We start from the raw sequence: 18,806 nt of genomic DNA, 5'->3' as shown, positions 1-18,806 counted from the left end.
GACAGTGGTTCAGGCCCACAAGACTCAGCTACCATTAGATTTCCAGGGACCCCTCCACCTTACCTTGGTGCATGTGAGAAATCTCCCTACCCTTCATGCTGAAAGATGGAGCTGTGTTGGAGAGAGAGAGATTGCCAACTATTTCCAGCAGCCATGAGCTAGATGCTGACTGACTTCATGTTCATGTTTCTATTTTCTGGGGTCAGGGTGGGGTAGGGCCTGGCCTGGCCATGCCACTTGGAATCAAGCATAGTGATCCTGGCCAAGGAGGAGAAGGCCATTTCTCAGCCACCTCTCTACTACTGGCCCCAGGAAGTGATCTCCTTTGTTAAGCTGATGAGACTCAGAGGTTGGCAATAACACATTGCGGTTAAATATGAGGAAGGGCAGGTTTCAGAAAAAAGGAAACAGCTACCTTCATTTCCTCTCTAAACAAAGTTGTGCCCCCAGTGGGTGTGGCCACACCAGGTTTAGACTTCCCTTTGGCCAAACCTTAAACCTTCTTTTTTAGGGGTCTCGGTTTCCCAGTTGGGGGGCCAAGGCCAGACCACCCTGCTGAGAGTAACCTACAGACCTTCAAAGCCAATCTCTCCAGAGTGTTTTGGCTTCTGGCCCTTAGCAGAAGGTAGAGACAGCTGTGTGCCCGGCAGGAATGCTGGATGTTTCCACAGAGCTGTCCCTAGGGGGGTGACAGCTTGGGATTCTGCCTGCCCCTGTCCTCTGTCCACCTGCTATGGGCCATTGATCTCACTTTCACTTAAAGTAGGAGTCTGAATTTCCCCCTGTGAAGGGGTGTGAGACCAAAGCTGAACTCTGGGTAATGCTAATATTAGACCCTGTAACCAATAACCAGTCCCAAACTCCTGTCTGAGAGTAGGATCACAATGGCAAGTGGGGTCGGCAAGACCTGCCTTGAGAGAGTAGGTATCCACAGAGTGGAGGTGGCAGGAAGGACCACAGCCCTACTGGTTAACCCAGGGATGTATCATCTCTCCAGAATGAAGGCATCATTAACCTTCCAGTGGACTCAAAACTTCCAGATGAATCCTTAATTTGAATATTCTAAGATTTGGTTCTTTCTCTGCTTTCTCATTTCATCAGCCTTAGAACTGGTGAATTCTAAAAGCTATAGGCTTTTAGAATATAAGCAAACAAGATTTTGCAGTAAATTAGGCTTTGCATTTTGAGGAGTTATTACTTACCAGGTTATATCTTAAAGCATTGATGCAGAAACCGCATATTTAAAAACCTTACCTCTCGTGGAGCAAATGGTGTTTGTCTCCAATATACTACTTTTTCTCTTTCATTCCTTCTTTCTTTGCATCTATATTATCTGCATCATTCCTTGTACCTTTCCCATAGCCATAGCCCTGTGGATTACTGAACACCAACTACATGGTATACCTAGTAGTAGCTGGTTACATGTTGCTATGTGCCCTGACCCTACTTAAAATAATAATTTAGGCTATGTGCAGATCATGTCAATAATCCCAGCACTTTGGGATGCTGAGGCAGCAGGATCTTTTGAGCCCAGGAGTTCAAGATCAGCCTGGGCAACAAAGCGAGACCTCGTCTCTACCAAAAAAAAAAAGAAAATTAGCTGGGCCTGATGGTACGTGCTTGCAGTCCTGGCTACTTGGAAGGCTGAGGCAGGAGGATCGCTTGAGCCCAGGAGTTTTAGACTTTGGTGAACTATGATCATGCCCCTGTACTGTAGCCTGGGCAACAGAGTGAGACCCTGTCTCTAAAAAAATTTTTTTAAATAATAATGTAATTTTTCCTTCGGCATTTTCATGGCTGCTAATATTTTAAAGCAAATTTAATTTTTTTTTTTTTTTTTTTGAGACAGAGTCTCGCTCTGTCGCCCAGGCTGGAGTGCAGTGGCACGATCTCGGCTCACTGCAACCTCTGCCTCCCGGGTTCAAGCCATTCTCCTGCCTCAGCCTCCTGAATAGCTGGGATTACAGGTGCCGACCACCACACCCAGCTAACTTTTTTGTTTTTTTGTTTTTTTTTTTTTGAGATGGAGTCTCGCTGTTTTCTGCCCAGGCTGGAGTGCAATGGTGCAATCTTGGCTCACTACAACCTCCGCTTCCGAGGTTCAAGCAATTCTCCTGCCTCAGCCTCCCAAGTGGCTGAGATTACAGGTGTACGCCACCACGCCCGGCTAATTTTGTATTTTTAGTAGAGATAGGGTTTCACCATGTTGGCCAGGCTGGTCTTGAACTCCTGACCTCAGGTGATCTGCCTGCCTGGGCCTCCCAAAGTGCTGGGATTACAGGTGTGAGCCACCACGCCCAGCCATTTTTTTGTATTTTTAGTAGAGATGGAGTTTCACCATGTTGACCAACTTGGTCTTGAACTCCTGACTTCAGGTGATCCGCCTGCCTCAGCCTCCCAAAGTGCTGGGATTACAGGCATGAGCCACCGTGCCCGGTCAGTACATTTAATTTATTTAAAAAATTTAATAGACATTAAAACATTAATAGTCATGAAAATACTTAAGTCATGGAAATATAGAAGAAAAACAGCCTACTGAATTTTTTTTTTTTTTTTTTTTTTGAGATGGAGTCTCTCTGTCACCCAGGCTGGAGTGCAGTGGCACGATCTCAGCTCACTGCAAGCTCCACCTCCCAGGTTCACACCATTCTCCTGCCTCAGCCTCCCGAGTAGGTGGGACTACAAGCACCCACCACCACGCCTGGCTAATTTTTTGTATTTTTAGTAGAGACGGGGTTTCACCGTGTTAGCCAGGATGGTCTTGATCTCCTGACCTCATGATCCTCCCGCCTTAGCCTCCCAAAGTGCTGGGATTACAGGCGTGAGCCACCGTGCCTGGCCACAGTCTAAAGAATTTAACAAGAATTCCAGAATATTTTTGTACCAACTCTAGGATTCATATCTGAGTTTACAATAGGATGATACAAATCTGAGTTAAAGTGACTCTCCTAGTCAGTTTCAGCTGCTATAACAAATACTATAGATGGAGTGACTTAAACAACATACCTCTATTTCTCACTGTCTGGATACTGGGAAGTCCAAGATCATGGTATTGGCCAGTTTAGTCCCGGTAAGGTCCTTTCCGTCTGTGTTCTCACATGGTGGAGAGAAAGAGCTGTAGTCTCGGGCACTAAGCCCATCATGGGCTCCACCCTCATGACCTGATCACCTCCCAAAGGCCATGCCTCCCACTACCATTACAATGGGGGTTAGGCCTTCAACATAGGGGTTTTGGGGGAATCCAAACATCTAGTCCATAGCAATAAGTAAAATTGTTTATATCTTTATATGCAAAAATAAAGCTTATTTTTATTAGAAAAATATTACTTGAGGACTTATTCTAATAAAGTAGAAAATTAATTCAATAAAGAAGAAGAGGGATACAGGACACAACAGGGAAATAAGAAATCAGTGGAACTTTGGCTATGTCTAAATTATTGACATATGGTATCACTGTTGGTGTCTTTTTTTTTTTTTTTTTTTTTTTTGTGGGATGGAGTTTCACTCTGTCGCCCAGGCTGGAGTGCAATGGCATGATCTCAGCTCACTGCAACTTCCGCCTCCCGGGTTCAAGTGATTCTCCTGCCTCAGCCTCCCGAGTAGCTGGAACTACAGCCACACACCACCATGCCTGGCTAATTTTTTTATATTTTTAGTGGAGATGGGGTTTCACCATATTGGCCAGTCTGGTCTTGAACTCCTGACCTCGTGATCCACCCTCCTCAGCCTCCCAAAGTTCTGGGATTACAGGCGTGAGCCACCACGCCCGGCCCTGTGTGTGTGTTTAAATTTGAAGCCACAAATCCACATGAACTCAGCTTAAAAAGCTGTGAGGACAATAGACTCGAAGGAGCAAACAGGAGCACATGGAGGGTCCTATCTCACTCTGGTTGCAGACACTTGGGGTGCAGATGGTGATTGAGCCAGACTGAACACAAGAGAGGAGAGACTTGTATATAAAGGAGCAAGGCGCACAGGAAAGGCAGTGAACAGCACCATCCCAGCCAGTTGACGGGGCCCCTGTGAATGCTGTGCCCCAATCCTGGACTGCTGGTCCCCTGCCAGACCTTCTTCTGGCTTGTGCCCCAGGTCGTGCAGGTCTCAGACCCTGCCTTCTCAGGAGGCCTTTCCTGATCACTGCAAGGGAGCTCTGCCCTCCCCAGGCCCCGCTGACCAGCAGGTCACTCATCTCCTTACCTCCCTTTCTTTCTTTCAGTGTCTGTCATTATATTGAGCACTCGTTTGCTCTGGTTAGCCTGTTTCCATTCTGCAGGGGAAGGCAGGGCCCTGACCTCTTGAGGCTCCCTCTGGATGTAGTGCTGAGCACTGTGCCACATCCACAGTGGGAGGCCTGGGAATGTTGGTAGAGTGAATGAATGATTCATTGCTGGTAATCTTACTCCTTTGTTTAATTCATTCAGCAGACAGAACATAATCTGTCCTGAGCCAGAGGCTACACTGAGGTCTAGGAATATAGAAATGAACCATAATCCATTAGAACCCCCAAGTTAACAAGGACCCTTTTCATGCTCATCTTTTATGATTCTTCTTGATAGCTTTTCTAGGCAGGTGATATCACCTCATTGGACAGGTGCAGAACTGAACGAATCCCAAGAGATTAAAACTGATGCCCAGGCACACCCAGCTAGACAGGGAAGAGCCCAGGATTCACACCAGGTCAGGGAGACCCAGGTGTGTGTTCCCTCTCTTGTTGGCCCTGCCTTCTGAGGCTCCTGTTTGCTGCATTCCTGGTAGGCGGCGGGGAGGGGCTGGCCACACTGCAGGGGCTGCAGGAAGCAAAGGATGAAACTGATCTTTTCACTGACCAGCATAGGGCACAGGCCAAAGAAAACTTTGGTTACTCTCTTGTGAGCCAGTTGAAGTTAGACTTGTTCTCTTTGGAATAGGTCTTCCTCTGCAGAAATAAAAACACTTGTCTGAAAGAGGCTGTAACTATCTGTGGGCTGTTGGGCAAGGACACTTCAGATACTGGCTTTGAGCTCACTGGGTCCTGGCCCCTCATGGCTCTGTGATCATCTCTGCTCCACATTGCAGGCCATGCTCCCTGTTGGTGCTTAGCCCAGGAGCCCTCCTTGGGTCCTGGCCAGACTCCTCCACCCTCGTGGGCCTGCCGCAGCCAGTCTAGTGCCTTTTCTCCCATGGGGGTCCCTGGAATTTCACACACCCTGCCCTTACAGAGCCTGCAGTCCAGGGTGGGAGTTAACCCTTTCCACTTTCCCAGAGAGGGAGACCTTGAGTGGAGGGGAGGTCAGGAAACGCGGGGCTGGCAGCATGGGGGGAGGAGGTGAAAGTACGATGACCACAGCCTTGTGTGTGTGGCTGTTGACAAAGCTGAGGGTATGATGGGTGCTGTGTGCAGGGCGTGCCTGAGAAGACCACTCCTGATGGAGTGCTGGGGGAAGTTCAAGGCTTGGAGGCCAATGAGGGGGCTGATGGCACCCATCCAGTGGAGAGGCTGTATTTGGAGGCCCTCCTGAGTGGGAGCAAGGCTATGTGGATGATGAGATGAGGTAAGTGAGATGGAAGTGGCTGTACAAACAGCCATTGAGGCTGAGGCAGGAGGATTGCCTAAGTCCAGGAGTTTGAGACCAGCCTGGACAATATATATCCCAGGTGTCAAGACCTTGTCTCTATCAAAAAAAAAAAAAAAAAAAATAGCTGGCGTGGTGGTGCGCACTTGTAGTCCCAGCTATTTAGGAGACTGAGGTGGTAGGATCACTTAAGCCCAGGAGGTCGAGGCTACAGTGAGCCATGATTGTGCCACTGCACTTCAGCCTAGGGGACAGAGAGACCTGTCTCCACAAAAAAAAAAAAAAAAAAGGAAAAAAGGAAAAAAAAGAGCCATTGGACAGCCTAGGTGGACAGTTAGGTGGAAACACAGGAGGCTGCTGGCCATTCCTTCCATGCTGTGTGTGGGGGGAGCACCTGTGCTCAGGTGTGTAACAGCCTGCGGGCCTGGCTGTAGATCGGTGTGCACTGGTATGTGGGGCAGTTGGGGAGGGTTCAGGCTGGGCTAAGGCAAAGCAGAAACGGGACCAGAACAAGAGGGGCAAGCCTGCGGAGCAGCCTCCCTGCCTAGTCAGTGCTGTGCTTTCCTCATGTCTCGGCACAGGTATGACCCACGGCACAACCGCTGGTTCCAGATCCAGTCCCTGCAGCAGGAGCACGCCGACCTGTCCGTGTGTGTTGTAGGCAGGTACATCTACGCTGTGGCGGGCCGTGACTACCACAATGACCTGAATGCTGTGGAGCGCTACGACCCTGCCACCAACTCCTGGGCATACGTGGCCCCACTCAAGAGGGAGGTAAGGAAGCCCTCGAAGAGGGGCCTTCTCCTGCCTAATTTCCTTCCCCAGGATGTGCAAAGAGTGAGAGGCCCAGGTGTCAAGGCCTGTCCCAGGTCAGGGAAACAGGCTTAGTGAGCAGAATCCATGCTTCTCCAGTGACCCTGCATTGAATGCATTGATGACACCCCATGAGGTTCAGCCAGTCCACCTGGGGAGGCTCATCAAGGATCCAGACCCCATTGCTCAGAATTGTACCCCACTTGTGAGTCTCACATGCTGAGACCTTGTCACACCACCTTGGCCCTGGCAAGCTGCTTAAACCTTGTAGTTCAAATGTGGATAGAACATTTGCTCTTTGTGCAGCTGAGACGAGCTGGGACACTTCCAGAGATGTTAAACAGGAAGGGACCCTGAGAGCTCACTGGCCTATCCTCAGACCTCTTCCCTCTAGGTCCCCTGAAGGGTGGGGCCTTCCAGAGCCAAGAAACACTCTAAGGTTTTATTTTTTATATTAAATCCTATGTTTGAATATTGGGACAACTTGAAAAAAAAATCACGTGCATCCTATATAATACCTTGGTTTATTCCAATTTGAAGATGTTTAAAATTACGTTCATTATGGAAAAGTGATGTTTTAGGGAGGTGACTCTCTTTTATCTTACGACTTTGGGGTACTCGGGCCTGGTGTAACAACCAGACATGGGATCCCAGGGAAGGAACAGGCCTTGCTGGCCACCTACTTCCTGGGTCTCAGCCTCCGAGAACAGGGTATGTACCCCGCTAGTACTGGCATAGCACTTGTGGAGCACCTGCTATGGGCCAGGTACACCTTTGGGGATAACCGAGCACCCGAGAGGCAGAGGATGGTATGGGGGGCAGGTTCTACCTGCACTGCCTCAGGGAGTTTAGCAAGAGCTCTGGCCTTTGTAAGCCTCTTTCCAGTATCTCTCATGACCCCCAATTCCCCCAGGGACTTAGACTTTGACTTCAGGGGTCAGGGCTAGTGTCTCCTCAATGGATCCAGCTCTTCTTTATCCAGGTCATTCACACAGCCCACACAGATTTCTGTCTCTTGGGCAGCTGTGAGCTGCAAGCTGTGGCCTGCTCCTTGCTCTCAGCTTCTTTGGGGAGAAGGAAGCCTCTTTGGAAGGACACTCCGTACCCCCATCCTGGGGAAAGGAGCAGATTTTGCATGGAGAAGATCAGGAGGTCCTTGAGACCAAGTGGACAAGGAGGGCTCTTGGGTTCTGTTCCAGGAAGGGTGTTGGGGGAAGCCTCCTAGGTGGGTGTTGTGGGAGGGGCTTAGCAGTTTCTTTGTCTGCGGCAGCTGGGGAAGCAGCAGTTCTCCAGCTTGGCCACAGAGGGGCAGCCTTGGCTTTCAACCAGCTGCATCCTGGCTGCCGGTGTTCCTTCATGCACACATTCATTCCGCAACTACTAAGTACCATGTACCAAGTCCTGGGAATCCAGTGGTGACAAGAAATGAGAAAGACTCCCTACTCCATGGTGTTTACAGCCTTGTAGGAGAAACCACTCTTAACCAGAAAACAGATCAATAAAGTGGTTACAATTATGGTAAGTGAAATGAAGAGGGGGCTGAACTGGAGGATTTCCAGGGAGGGGGCTCTGGTAGGATGAATCTAGAGGGACTTTTTGGGGAATGTCCATCTGAGGAGATGTCAGTTAGACCTGCCATTTACAGAGGGAGGAAATGTTACTGGGAATGTGTCCTCGGTTCTTGTCTTCTTGGTTAAGACTTTAAGCAAGAGACATGCATTAACGAAGATAAGTGTAAGGCAGTTTATTGCAAAAGTGAAGGTACATTCTGAAGGCCGAGTCAGAGCAGGCTGCTCCAGAATAAGATCGCCCCAGCTGGCACTGGGAAACCTCCCTTACAGGAGGCTTACATGATTATTCATAAATGGGCGGGAAGAGGTGTTACTCATAAGCATGTTTTGTTTGGGTGGTCCTCTAGCAGCGCATGCACTGTGGCTCTACGTGCTAGTGTATTTATCGCATGTCTCATTAGCATCTTAAATCTTCACCCAGGAGGTGTGTTTTTTACCATTGCAGTGAACAAAAGGTTACTTTCGAAGCAAGCAAAACTGGGGCAAACTATACAACACAGGCTCCCGGGGGTGGAAAGTTCCTTGTGGGGTTAGTTCCTACTTGAGCTGGATAAGCTTAACTGAAAGAGGGGTTGGGGCTTTTGAAACCCCAGGTGTGGTTAACATGTCTCAGAGGTCATAGTCCCTCTGGCCATGCTAGGGGCTGAGGCCAACCTGGAGTCCACTTCCCTGCTCATATCTAACCATCTGCCTAGTCTAGCAGAAGGACCTTCCAGGGCAGGAGAAGGGCTCACAGCTTTTCCTGAGCAGGAGAGGAAGCATGGGGTATGCTTGTAGAAGAAGGAAGCCCAAGGATCAAGGGCAGAGCAAGCGAGGCTGGCCCTGGGTCATTGCGTGGTCTGGGCTGAAGACAGCAGTAGCCTGTGCTGGCACACAGCTGTGGAGCTGGAGGGAGATGGGAGGGTTCAGAGTGTAGTGTGGAGGTAAACTGATCAGGCTTGCTGATGGATCAGATGTTGGGGAATGAAAAAGGATAGGTCATGTTGGCAGGGCGCGGTGGCTCACATCTGTAATCCCAGCACTTTGGGAGGCCCAGGCGGGGGGGATCACCTGAGGTCAGGAGTTCAAGACCAGCCTGGCCAACATGGTAAAACCCCATCTCTACTAAAAATACAAAAATTAGCTGAGCATGGTGGCAGGCGCCTATAGTCCCAGCTACTCAGGAGGCTGAGGCAGGAGAATGGCGTGAACCCGGGAGGCAGAGGTTGTAGTGAGCTGAGATCACACCACTGCATTCCAGCCTGGGCAACAGAGCAAGACTCTGCCAAGACTCCGTCTCAAAACAAACAAACAAAAAACCTCACAGGATTGGTACACTGAATATTACAAAAAGCCGATGAAAGAAATAAAAGAAGATGTGAATATATGGAGAGACATACCAAGTCCATGGATTGGAAGAGTAAGAATAGTAAGAATGTCAGTTCTTTCCCAACCCAATTAATAATACATATATTAATACAGAATTCTTCATATTGATGTAGTATTAATACAGGAATACTAGTATTCCTATCAAAATTTCAGGAAGGTTTTTTGTACTATTAAGGGAAAATGAAAATTGAAGCTGAGGTTTGGATATACCCCTAGGCCAACTGCCTGTAGCCGTGTAACTGAAACTTAAGCTTTCCTCCCTCAGTGTGATAGCTTTACAAAGAAAGCTTATGCAGCTCCACATGCACAGTAGGGAACAATATTCTTCCTCATTCATGCTTTATAAACTGTGTTGTAACTGCTGTGAACTGGGGCTTCATACCACTACCAGTTTGGGGTTTCCTGGTTCATGAACTCTTCTTTTACATGCACAATAAGCTTTTTAAAAATTTTTTTATTTTTATTTTTTTTGAGACAGAGTCTCGCTCTGTCACCCAGGCTGGAGTGCAGTGGCATGACCCCGGCTCACTGCAACCTCTGCCTCCCTGGTTCAAGTGATTCTCCTGCCTCAGCCTCCCAAGTAGCTGGGATTACAGGTGAGCACCACGATGCCCAGCTAATATTTATATTTTTAGTATCATGAGGGTTTCACCATATTGCCCAGGCTGTTCTTGAACCCCTGGTCTCAAGGGATCTGTCTGCCTCGGCCAAAGTGCAGGGATTAGAGAAGTGAGCCATCACATCCAGCCTAAAATTTTTTTTTATTGCTGGTCGCAGTGGCTCACGTCTGTAATTCCAGCACTTTGGGAGGCCGAGGACGGTGTTATCGCTTGAGGTCAGGAGTTCAAGACCAGCCTGGCCAACATGGTGAAACCCCATCTCTACTAAAAATACAAATATTAGCTGGGTGTGGTGGCACGCACCTGTAATCCCAGCTACTGGGGAGGCTGAGGCACAAGAATGGATTGAACCCAGGAGGCAGAGGTTGCAATGAGCCGAGATTGCGCCACTGCACTCCAGCCTGGGCAACAGAGTGAGACTGTCTCAAAAAATAATAATAAAATAAATTTAAAAATAAATAAAATAAATTTTTTAATTTTGATTTGATTTTACTTGTGATATTAGATGTAAATGAGATTATTCTGAAATGTATATATAAAGGCAAAGGAACTAGAATAGCTCAAATAATTTTGAAAAAGAACGATAAGATGGGAGGAGTCTGCCCAATTTCAAGATTACTACATAGCTACAGTAATTAAGGCTGTGGTATGGATACAGTGATAGACACATAGATCAGTGAAACAGAATGGAAAACCCACAGACCTGAGTAAATACGCCCAGTCATGTTACACATGATTTTGGACAAAGGTGCAGAAACAATTGAGTGGAGGAAAGATATCTTTCAGCAAATAGTACTGGAGCAATTAGACATCCGTCGGCAAAAAAATGGATATCAACCCAAGTCTCATACCATATACCAAAATGAATTCAAAATGGTTTATGGAGTTAAATGTAAAACCATAAAACTTCTAGAAAAAAAAAAGAAGAAAATCTTTTTTTTTTTGAGACCGTTGATTTTTAATATTTTCTCAAAAAAATACAAAAGAAATTAACTCTGTAGTACAGGTCAGTACACTTCAGGGAAAGAGGGAAAAATGGAATTTCAGAGCAAAGGTTGTTTAGGTTATCACATTCCCACACTCCCAATACCCATAAAACAAGAATTTCACTCCATGACACAGAGGAACATTGAATGATAGCTCAGAAATGTTGATAGCAGAGGTACTGAAACTAACAAAAGGATTTTGGTTGTCCTTGATTATTCTGTCCTGTGATGAATAAAATCTACACTAAAGGACAGGTAAGGAAAACTTATAGCAGAAAAAAGACTAAATGTACCAATCACAGCAGTACAAACCACTCCTTGGCAGAAGTGTGCTTCTAAAAGAATGGGGCAGTAATCAGGTAGCTGAACTACTAGGCTACTGTCACTCCCAGTCCATCCCCAAATAAATAGTGTGGAAGTGTAATAGTGTAGTAGTATTTGATTCCAGAAAGAAAGGCTTTCACCCCCATTCAAGGCTAACACTGCCATGGCTAGATGACCCCTGGCAGGCAATAAGATGACTGTAAAATCACAGGTACTTCTAGTTTATCCCCAGTTATACTGAACTCCCACATTTATGTCATCTTCTCTCATCCCAACATTTGTTCACTCTTTTATGCTGTCTCCAGTGTGAAAGACCTTGGGGAAATAAAAAGATCATTCAAATAATATACCCTTCTCAGTCTTCCAGGTTATGTAATACTTCAGTGCTGTTCTAGGTTCACTCACATTCCTTCAAATTCAGTTTAATTCACTGATTCTAACTTCAATTCTGATATACAAACCCTGACCTCCAAAAGAAGTGTCAGATGAGTATCTCTCCCTTGCCCCCAAAGTTTTGTGGGGCTCTCCCTTTTGTTTCCATTTAGAATGGAACTGTGTTGCCCCTAGCTACCTGTAGATTAGACAATGTATTTGTTCCTGGAAAAAAAAAAAGACTTGGATTTTACCAAGTTTACTTAAATTGGTATCTTTCCAATCATCTAGGCTGGATACTGCTCACATCTAGTAGGCTATACTCACCTTAGTTCTTTGCAACATATGAGGCACAACATACATATAGTACACCAAGCATGTGGTAAGTTAGAAATGACAGGAAAGTGCTCCCCAAAATAGTGGGAGAGGTAATGTGGTCTCTCACATCCATTCAATGTGCATTCTTTTCCCTGGAGTATCTGTTACTCACCCTTCTCAGGAACAACAACCAGGACGAGGGGGAGTATGTGTCAAATAAGTACAATCATCACTGCACTGGTGCCTGTAATCACCCTGTGCACATAGTGAGAAACAGACATTCTGGAAAGGATTCTTGATTCTCCCACTAACTGTCCACTGGACTGGTCACTAGCTCTGGATGGTGCTCCAACAATGGTCACTTCTTGTGGAGAACACACACACCAGCATCACAGCGCTGGGTTCCCATGGATGTCACGACTTCCCAGCTGTCGATGATAGGGTTGTAACATTCAATGCTACTTAGCAGGGACTTACCTTCATATCCTGCAATTGCATAGAGTCTCCCCCGAAGCACTGTGGCCCCTACATAGCATCGTGGAGTGGTCATACTGGTGGCAGTTGTCCGGGAATCAGTGCGAATGTTGTATGCTTCAACGGAAGAAAGGTGGGCTGTACCATCAAATCTCCCCACCACATAAATACGGTCATTCAGCAGGGCTACTCCTGCACCAGAACGCTTGGTGGCCATTGGTGTAACATTAGTCCAGTGTCCTGTATGAGGGTCATATTTCTCAACTGAATTTAAGATATTCAAGCCGTCATATCCTCCTAGACAGTGGATCACTCCACTGGCCACTACGAGTCCGGCACCTTCCCGGGCTGTCTGCATATCTCCCAGCATGCTCCACTGGTCAATGTTTGGATCATACCGCTCCATACTGGTGTGACGCCTGCTTCCATCAAAGCCTTCAGAGACATAGATCAAATCTCCCAGGGTGGTGGCTCCAGCAAGACCTCATCAGACATTCATAGGGGCCACAGAATACCAGACCCCTTCCTCATCTGCTGTGTAGTCTAGACATTCCACTGAACTAAGGCTGGAACGACCATCATAGCCACCAATGACGTAGATCTGGTCATGTAGGGACACTGAGGCCACATAACATCTCTTACAAGTGATGCTTGGCAAAAAGCTCCACTCCTGAGTCTTGGGGTCATATTTCTCTACTGCCTCGATGGGAGACTGCTGGCTTCCGAAGCCCGCAGCCACCAAAAGCACTTCATTGGCTCCTAGGCGAGCCCTTGTCCTGGGTCCCTGCATCTGACTCTGAAGTTCAGGCCTCAGATGAAACTTCTTTGCTTCATCAACCAGATCCTTGCATTGTAAACCACAGCGGATGAAAGCCTCAGCATCTATTACATCTGTGATATACCTGAGGATTAGCAGGGGCATCTGCATATACTGTAGCAGGTTGGGCAAGGATTCTTTCTGCTCTTTCTTGGCATGCTTCACCCAACTGATGACAGCCTCAAAGACTGGTTCTTCAAGATCCACCTGAATTTCATTGCACTTGATTAGCTTTTCCACCTCTCCTTGCCTCAGAAGAATGAACTCTTCATGCTGTACCACTTCAGGAAAATTCTTCTGGCTAAAAACCTCAGCTGCTTGTGTCAGGTCAACACAATTGTGGGTTTCAGCAAAATCCCTAATACCCAGGCAATTAGAAGGGTCCAACTGACTTTCTAAGAACTCACAGCAGGCTTGTTTCACACCTTTCAACTGAAGCAGACAGGCTGCAGGAAGCAGTTCCTGTACATTCTCCATGTCACATGTACTGTTTCCGTGTACACAAAGTCCAATAAAATTTCCATGGTAGAGGCAGTCAAACCTTGGATGTCAACATAGGGTTTCCCCTTCTGTGAAAGCTCACTAGTGAACATGGCACAGAAGTAATCACTACAGGCAGCCAGCACAATCTCATGGGCAGGAAAGTCTTTCTGCTCTACTCAATGTCACATCACAGAAGGTATTGCTCTTCCCAAGGGAGTTCATTGAACTGAGGATTGATTTAGCATGAGTAATTGTCATTATGTCTTTGGGGGCCATAATGCCTCCCATAAAGCAGTGCGGAGAAAGAACAAAAATGGGTCCTTGGATTCTGCAACTCTGCTTCTGAACCCACACAGCCGCGCCAGGGCCTGTCCCCAGCCTGTGGGGATGGAGTGGGGCACGGGTCCAGCAGGTGGCTCAGGAGGAGCCGAAGCGTCGCCGCCGCCGCCCCGGCCCGGAGGCTCTGGAGCTGTCCGGGTCTGGTCCCTGCGGCCACACGACGTGATGACCAGAAGAAAATCTTGAGGATCTAGCTAGGGCTAGGCAAGGAATTCTTAGACTTGACCCCAAAAGCATGAGCCATAAAAAGAAAAATTGATAAGCTGGACTTCATCAAAATTAAAAAATATTTGCAAACCACCTATCTGACAAAGGACTAGTATTAAATAAATACATATATAAACAACTCTTAAAACTCAATAAACGGCCAGGTGTGGTGGCTCACACCTGTAATCCCAGCACTTTGAAAGGCTGAAGTGAGCGGATCACGAGGTCAGGAGTTCGAGACCAGAGACCAGCCTGGCCAACATGGTGAAACCCCATCTCTACTAAAAATACAAAAATTAGTTGGGCTCGGTGGCACACGCCTGTAATCCCAGCTACTTGGGAGGCTGAGGCAGAGGAATTGCTTGAACCTGGGAGGCGGAGGTTGCAGTGAGCCGAGACCGTCCCATTGCACTCCAGCCTGGGCGACAGAGTGAGACTCCATCTCAAAAACAAAAACAAAAAACCTCGGCAAAATACTGCAAATAACCCCATTAAAAAGAGGGCAAAAGAAGCCGGGCACGGTGGCTCACACCTGTAATCCCAGCACTTTGGGAGGCCAAGGTGGGTGGATCACGAGGTCAGGAGATTGAGACCATCCTGGCTAACATGGTGAAACCCCATCTCTACTAAAAATACAAAAAATTAGCTGGATGTGGTGGCGGACGTCTATAGTCCCAGCTACTTGGGAGGCTGAGGCAGGAGAATGGTGTGAACCCAGGAGGCAGAGGGTGCAGTGAGCCGAGATCGTGCCACTGCACTCCAGCCTGGGCGACAGAGCAAGACTCTGTCTCAAAAAAAAAAAAAAAAAAAAAAAAACCAGAAAGAAGGCAAAAGAGTTGAAGAAACATTTCACTGAAGAGGATGTATAGATGGCAAATAAGCATATAAGGAGATGTGTAACATTATTAGCTATCAGGGAAATGCAAATTAAAGCCACAGTGAGAGAACTACCTCAGGATGACTAAAATAAAAAGTAGTGACAATACGAAATACTGGTGACTGTGCAGGGAAACTATGCTCATGGATTGCTGATAGGAATGTGAAATGGTACAGCCACTCTGGAAAACAGATCTGGCAGTTACCATCCTGGGTATTTATCCCAGAGAAATGAAAACTACTCTGTATACGTTAGCCAGGCATGGTGATGCGTGCCTGTAATCCCAGCTACTCTGGAGGCTGAGGCACAAGAATTGCTTGAACCCGGGAGGCAGAGGTTGCAGTGAGCCAAGATTGTGCCACTATATTCCAGCATGGGCAATAGACCAAGACCCTGTCTCAAAAAAATAAAAAATAACTTATCTGTACATGAATGTTAATAGTAGCTTTATTGGTAATAGCCAGAAACTGGAAACAAATCAGGTGTTTTCAACAGTGAATGGTTAAACAAGCTGTGGTAGATACCCATGGAATACTACTGAGCAATAGAAAAGGAACCAACTATTGGTACATGTTGAGTACCCTTTATCTGAAATGCTGGGGACCAGAAGTGTTTTGGATTTCAGATTTTTTCAGATTTTGGAATCTTTGCATTATAGTTACTGGTTCAGCATTTCTTATCCAAAAGTCTGAAATGCATTTCCTTTGAGTGCCGTGTTTGTGCTAAAAAAGTCTCAGATTTTGGAGGTACTCAACCTGTACATGCAACAACCTGGTAGAACCTGGGTTGGGGTAGAAAGCCAATGTCAAAAGGTTGTATACTGATTTAATTCAGACAACACTCTTGAAGTTACAAAGCTGTAGAAATAGAGAAGAGATTGGTGGTTTCCAGGGCTTAAGGAAGGGATTAGGGTAAGGGAGGTGAGTGGATGTCACCCTAAAGGGCAGCCCCTCGGGATCCTGGTGGTGATAGGACAGTTCTGTGGCTGTGTCCACGTCAGCATCCTGGTGACCCTGTGATATAGTGACACAGGCTCCTACCATGGGGGAAAGAAGGCACGTGAGACCTCTGTATTTTTACTTCCAACTACACGTGACTCTACACTTATCTCAAAATGAAAAGTTTAATTAAAAAGAAAAACCTCGGCTGGGCGTGGTGGCTCATGCCTATAATCCTAGCACTTTGGGAGGCCGAGGCAGGTGGGTCACGAGGTCAGGAGATCGAGACCATCCTGGGCAACATGGTGAAACCCTGTCTCTACTAAAAATACAAAAGTTAGCTGGGTATGGTGGCGGGCGCCTATAATCCCAGCTACTCGGGAAGCTGAGGCAGGAGAATCATTCGAACCCGGGAGGCGGAGATTGCAGTGAGCCGAGATCGCACCCCTGCACTCCGGCCTGGTGACAGAGCGAGACTCCGTCTCAAAAAAAAAAAAAGAAAAGAAAAACCTCCCCAGACCCCTACTGGTGATAGGAGAAGACCCAAACCAAACCCTTGGTGTGTGTTCTTCCTCCCCACTGCTCCGTCCACCTCTCTAGACTCTTGTGTTTTTGCCACCCGCATGGCCTCAATGTTAGTGACTTGCCCGGTAACATAGCTCTGGAGCCTCCACACCCTGAGGGGCTCCTCTACCCTCAAAACACCCAGGGCCTTGCCTTGGGGCCTTCTGTTGGCCTGCTGGGTGTGAGTGGGTGGGTTCCGGAAGTGGTAGGGCCAGGGTAAGAGGTGCCCATGATGGGGGCAGGCTAGGCCCTATGGAGATAGCCCAACAGAGGGAGGGTAAAAAGCCCACAGAAGGTTCAGGACCAGAATCAAGAACCATGTGTATTTTTCTCCCCACATCATGAGTTTAGTGTCAGATATTATTTACAAACATTTTAAAAGCAGGGTCAGCAGGCCCGGAGGATTGCATGTCCAGTGGGAGTGGGGGAGGGGTGGAGGCCACTGAGGGTGGGTCAGCGGTCCCCAGGGTTCTGTGGCTTCTTCCAGACTGGCTTGGAAAAAATGCTTTTATTTTCTTGGAGTTCCCCCATGCAGATGTTAACTTTAGGGGCAAAGGAAAGACAAAGGTTACATTTCATTTCTGAGTGTATAGATGTATCCGCTATTGGGAAGAGGTTAGAGGTCAATGACTAGGACAGTATGTCCCATGAGAATCGAGGGAGGATTCTTGTCTGTATGTGAGTGGGAAGTGGTGAAGCCTCACAGCGTTGTCAGGCAGGTGTGGGGTGGTGATTGGCCTTCACAGAGTACCCAGCCACCCTTCCTCACTGCCGTCTCACGCCATTTCTCCTGGTGGCTCCACACAGGTGTATGCCCACGCAGGCGCGACGCTGGAGGGGAAGATGTATATCACCTGCGGCCGCAGAGGGGAGGATTACCTGAAAGAGACACACTGCTACGATCCAGGCAGCAACACTTGGCACACACTGGCTGATGGGCCTGTGCGGCGCGCCTGGCACGGCATGGCAACCCTCCTCAACAAGCTGTATGTGATCGGGGGCAGCAACAACGATGCCGGATACAGGAGGGACGTGCACCAGGTGAGTGGGGCCCGGGGCAGTCCACACCCCTCATCATTCCCAACCCTCTCAGTTGTTATTGATGGAAAATGTAATTGAAACATGTGCCTTTTTAAAATAGACTATTTTTTAGAGGAGTTTTAGGTTCACAGCAAAATTAAGTGGAAGGTACAGTTTCCATACACCCCCTTTTCCCCCCATACACATATAGCCTCCCCACTGCAGACCTCTCGCTCCAGAGGGGTGGATGTGTCACAGTTGTTGAAACTGCACTGATGCGTCACCATCAACCAGAGTCCACAGTGTTCACTCTTGGCACATTCTATAGGTTTGGACAAATGTCACCATGACAGTATCACACACATACACGTCTACCTTTGCTTATTACTCTTAAAAACTTTTAGGCCGGATGTGGTGGCACATGCCTGTAATCCAAGCAGTTTGGGAAGCCAAGGCGAGAGGATCGCTTGAGCTCAGGAGCTTGAGACCAGCCTGGGCATCATGGCAAAACCCCATCTCTACAAAAATACAAAAATTAGCCAGGTGTGGTTGCATGCCTGTACTCTCAGCTACTTGGGAGGCTGAGGTTGGGGGATGGCTTGAGCCCAGGAGGCAGAGGTTTCAGTAAGCTGAGATCACGCCACTGCACTCCAGCCTGGGCGACAGAGCCAGGCCTTGTCTCAAAAAAAAACAAAAAAAAACAACAACAAAACTTTTAGATCCAGGCTGGCAGCACATACCTGTAGTCCCAGCTACTCAGGAGGCTGAAGTGGGAGGATCGTTTCAGCCCAGAGTTGGAGGCTTCACTGAGCTATGATCACACCGCTGTTCCCCAGCCTAGGTGACAGAATGAGACCCTGTCTCTATTCAAAACAAAATAAAACAAAACAACAGAACAAAACTTTTATTATAAAGTTAATATAACCACATTGCCGGAACTTTAAAAAATAGAGATGGGTGGCCGGGCGCGGTGGCTCACGCCTGTAATCCCAGCACTTTGGGAGGTTGAGGCAGGTGGATCACGAGGTCAGGAGTTCAAGACCAGCTTGGCCAAGATGGTGAAACTCCATCTCTACTAAAAATACAAAAATTAGCCAGGTGTGGTGATGGGCGCCTGTAATCCCAGTTACTTGGGAAGACTGAGGCAGGAGAATCGCTGGAAC

The 18,806-nt window shown here is 47.5% G+C and overlaps 1 protein-coding gene and 1 pseudogene across 4 annotated transcripts in view; one reads left to right on the top strand and one right to left on the bottom strand.

The window, feature by feature from the left end:
• The window catches only part of KLHL22 (kelch like family member 22), a 53,576-nt gene that overhangs the window by 30,982 nt on the left and 3,788 nt on the right, over positions 1 to 18,806 (top strand). For all 4 annotated transcript variants that reach the window (XM_054675999.2, XM_016939737.3, XM_016939736.4 and 1 more), the window contains 2 exons: positions 6,134 to 6,326; positions 17,431 to 17,664. In XM_054675999.2, the coding sequence (XP_054531974.1) occupies positions 6,134 to 6,326; positions 17,431 to 17,664 (427 nt within the window). The remainder of the gene's footprint in view (positions 1 to 6,133; positions 6,327 to 17,430; positions 17,665 to 18,806) is intronic.
• On the bottom strand, positions 11,402 to 14,544 carry LOC104003681 (kelch-like protein 12; annotated as a pseudogene).

Source organism: Pan troglodytes, chromosome 23, assembly GCF_028858775.2.
Source record: "Pan troglodytes isolate AG18354 chromosome 23, NHGRI_mPanTro3-v2.0_pri, whole genome shotgun sequence".
Taxonomy (NCBI): domain Eukaryota; kingdom Metazoa; phylum Chordata; class Mammalia; order Primates; family Hominidae; genus Pan; species Pan troglodytes.
The sequence above is the reverse complement of the archived record's forward strand: the minus strand, read 5'-3'. Positions and strand labels throughout refer to the sequence as shown.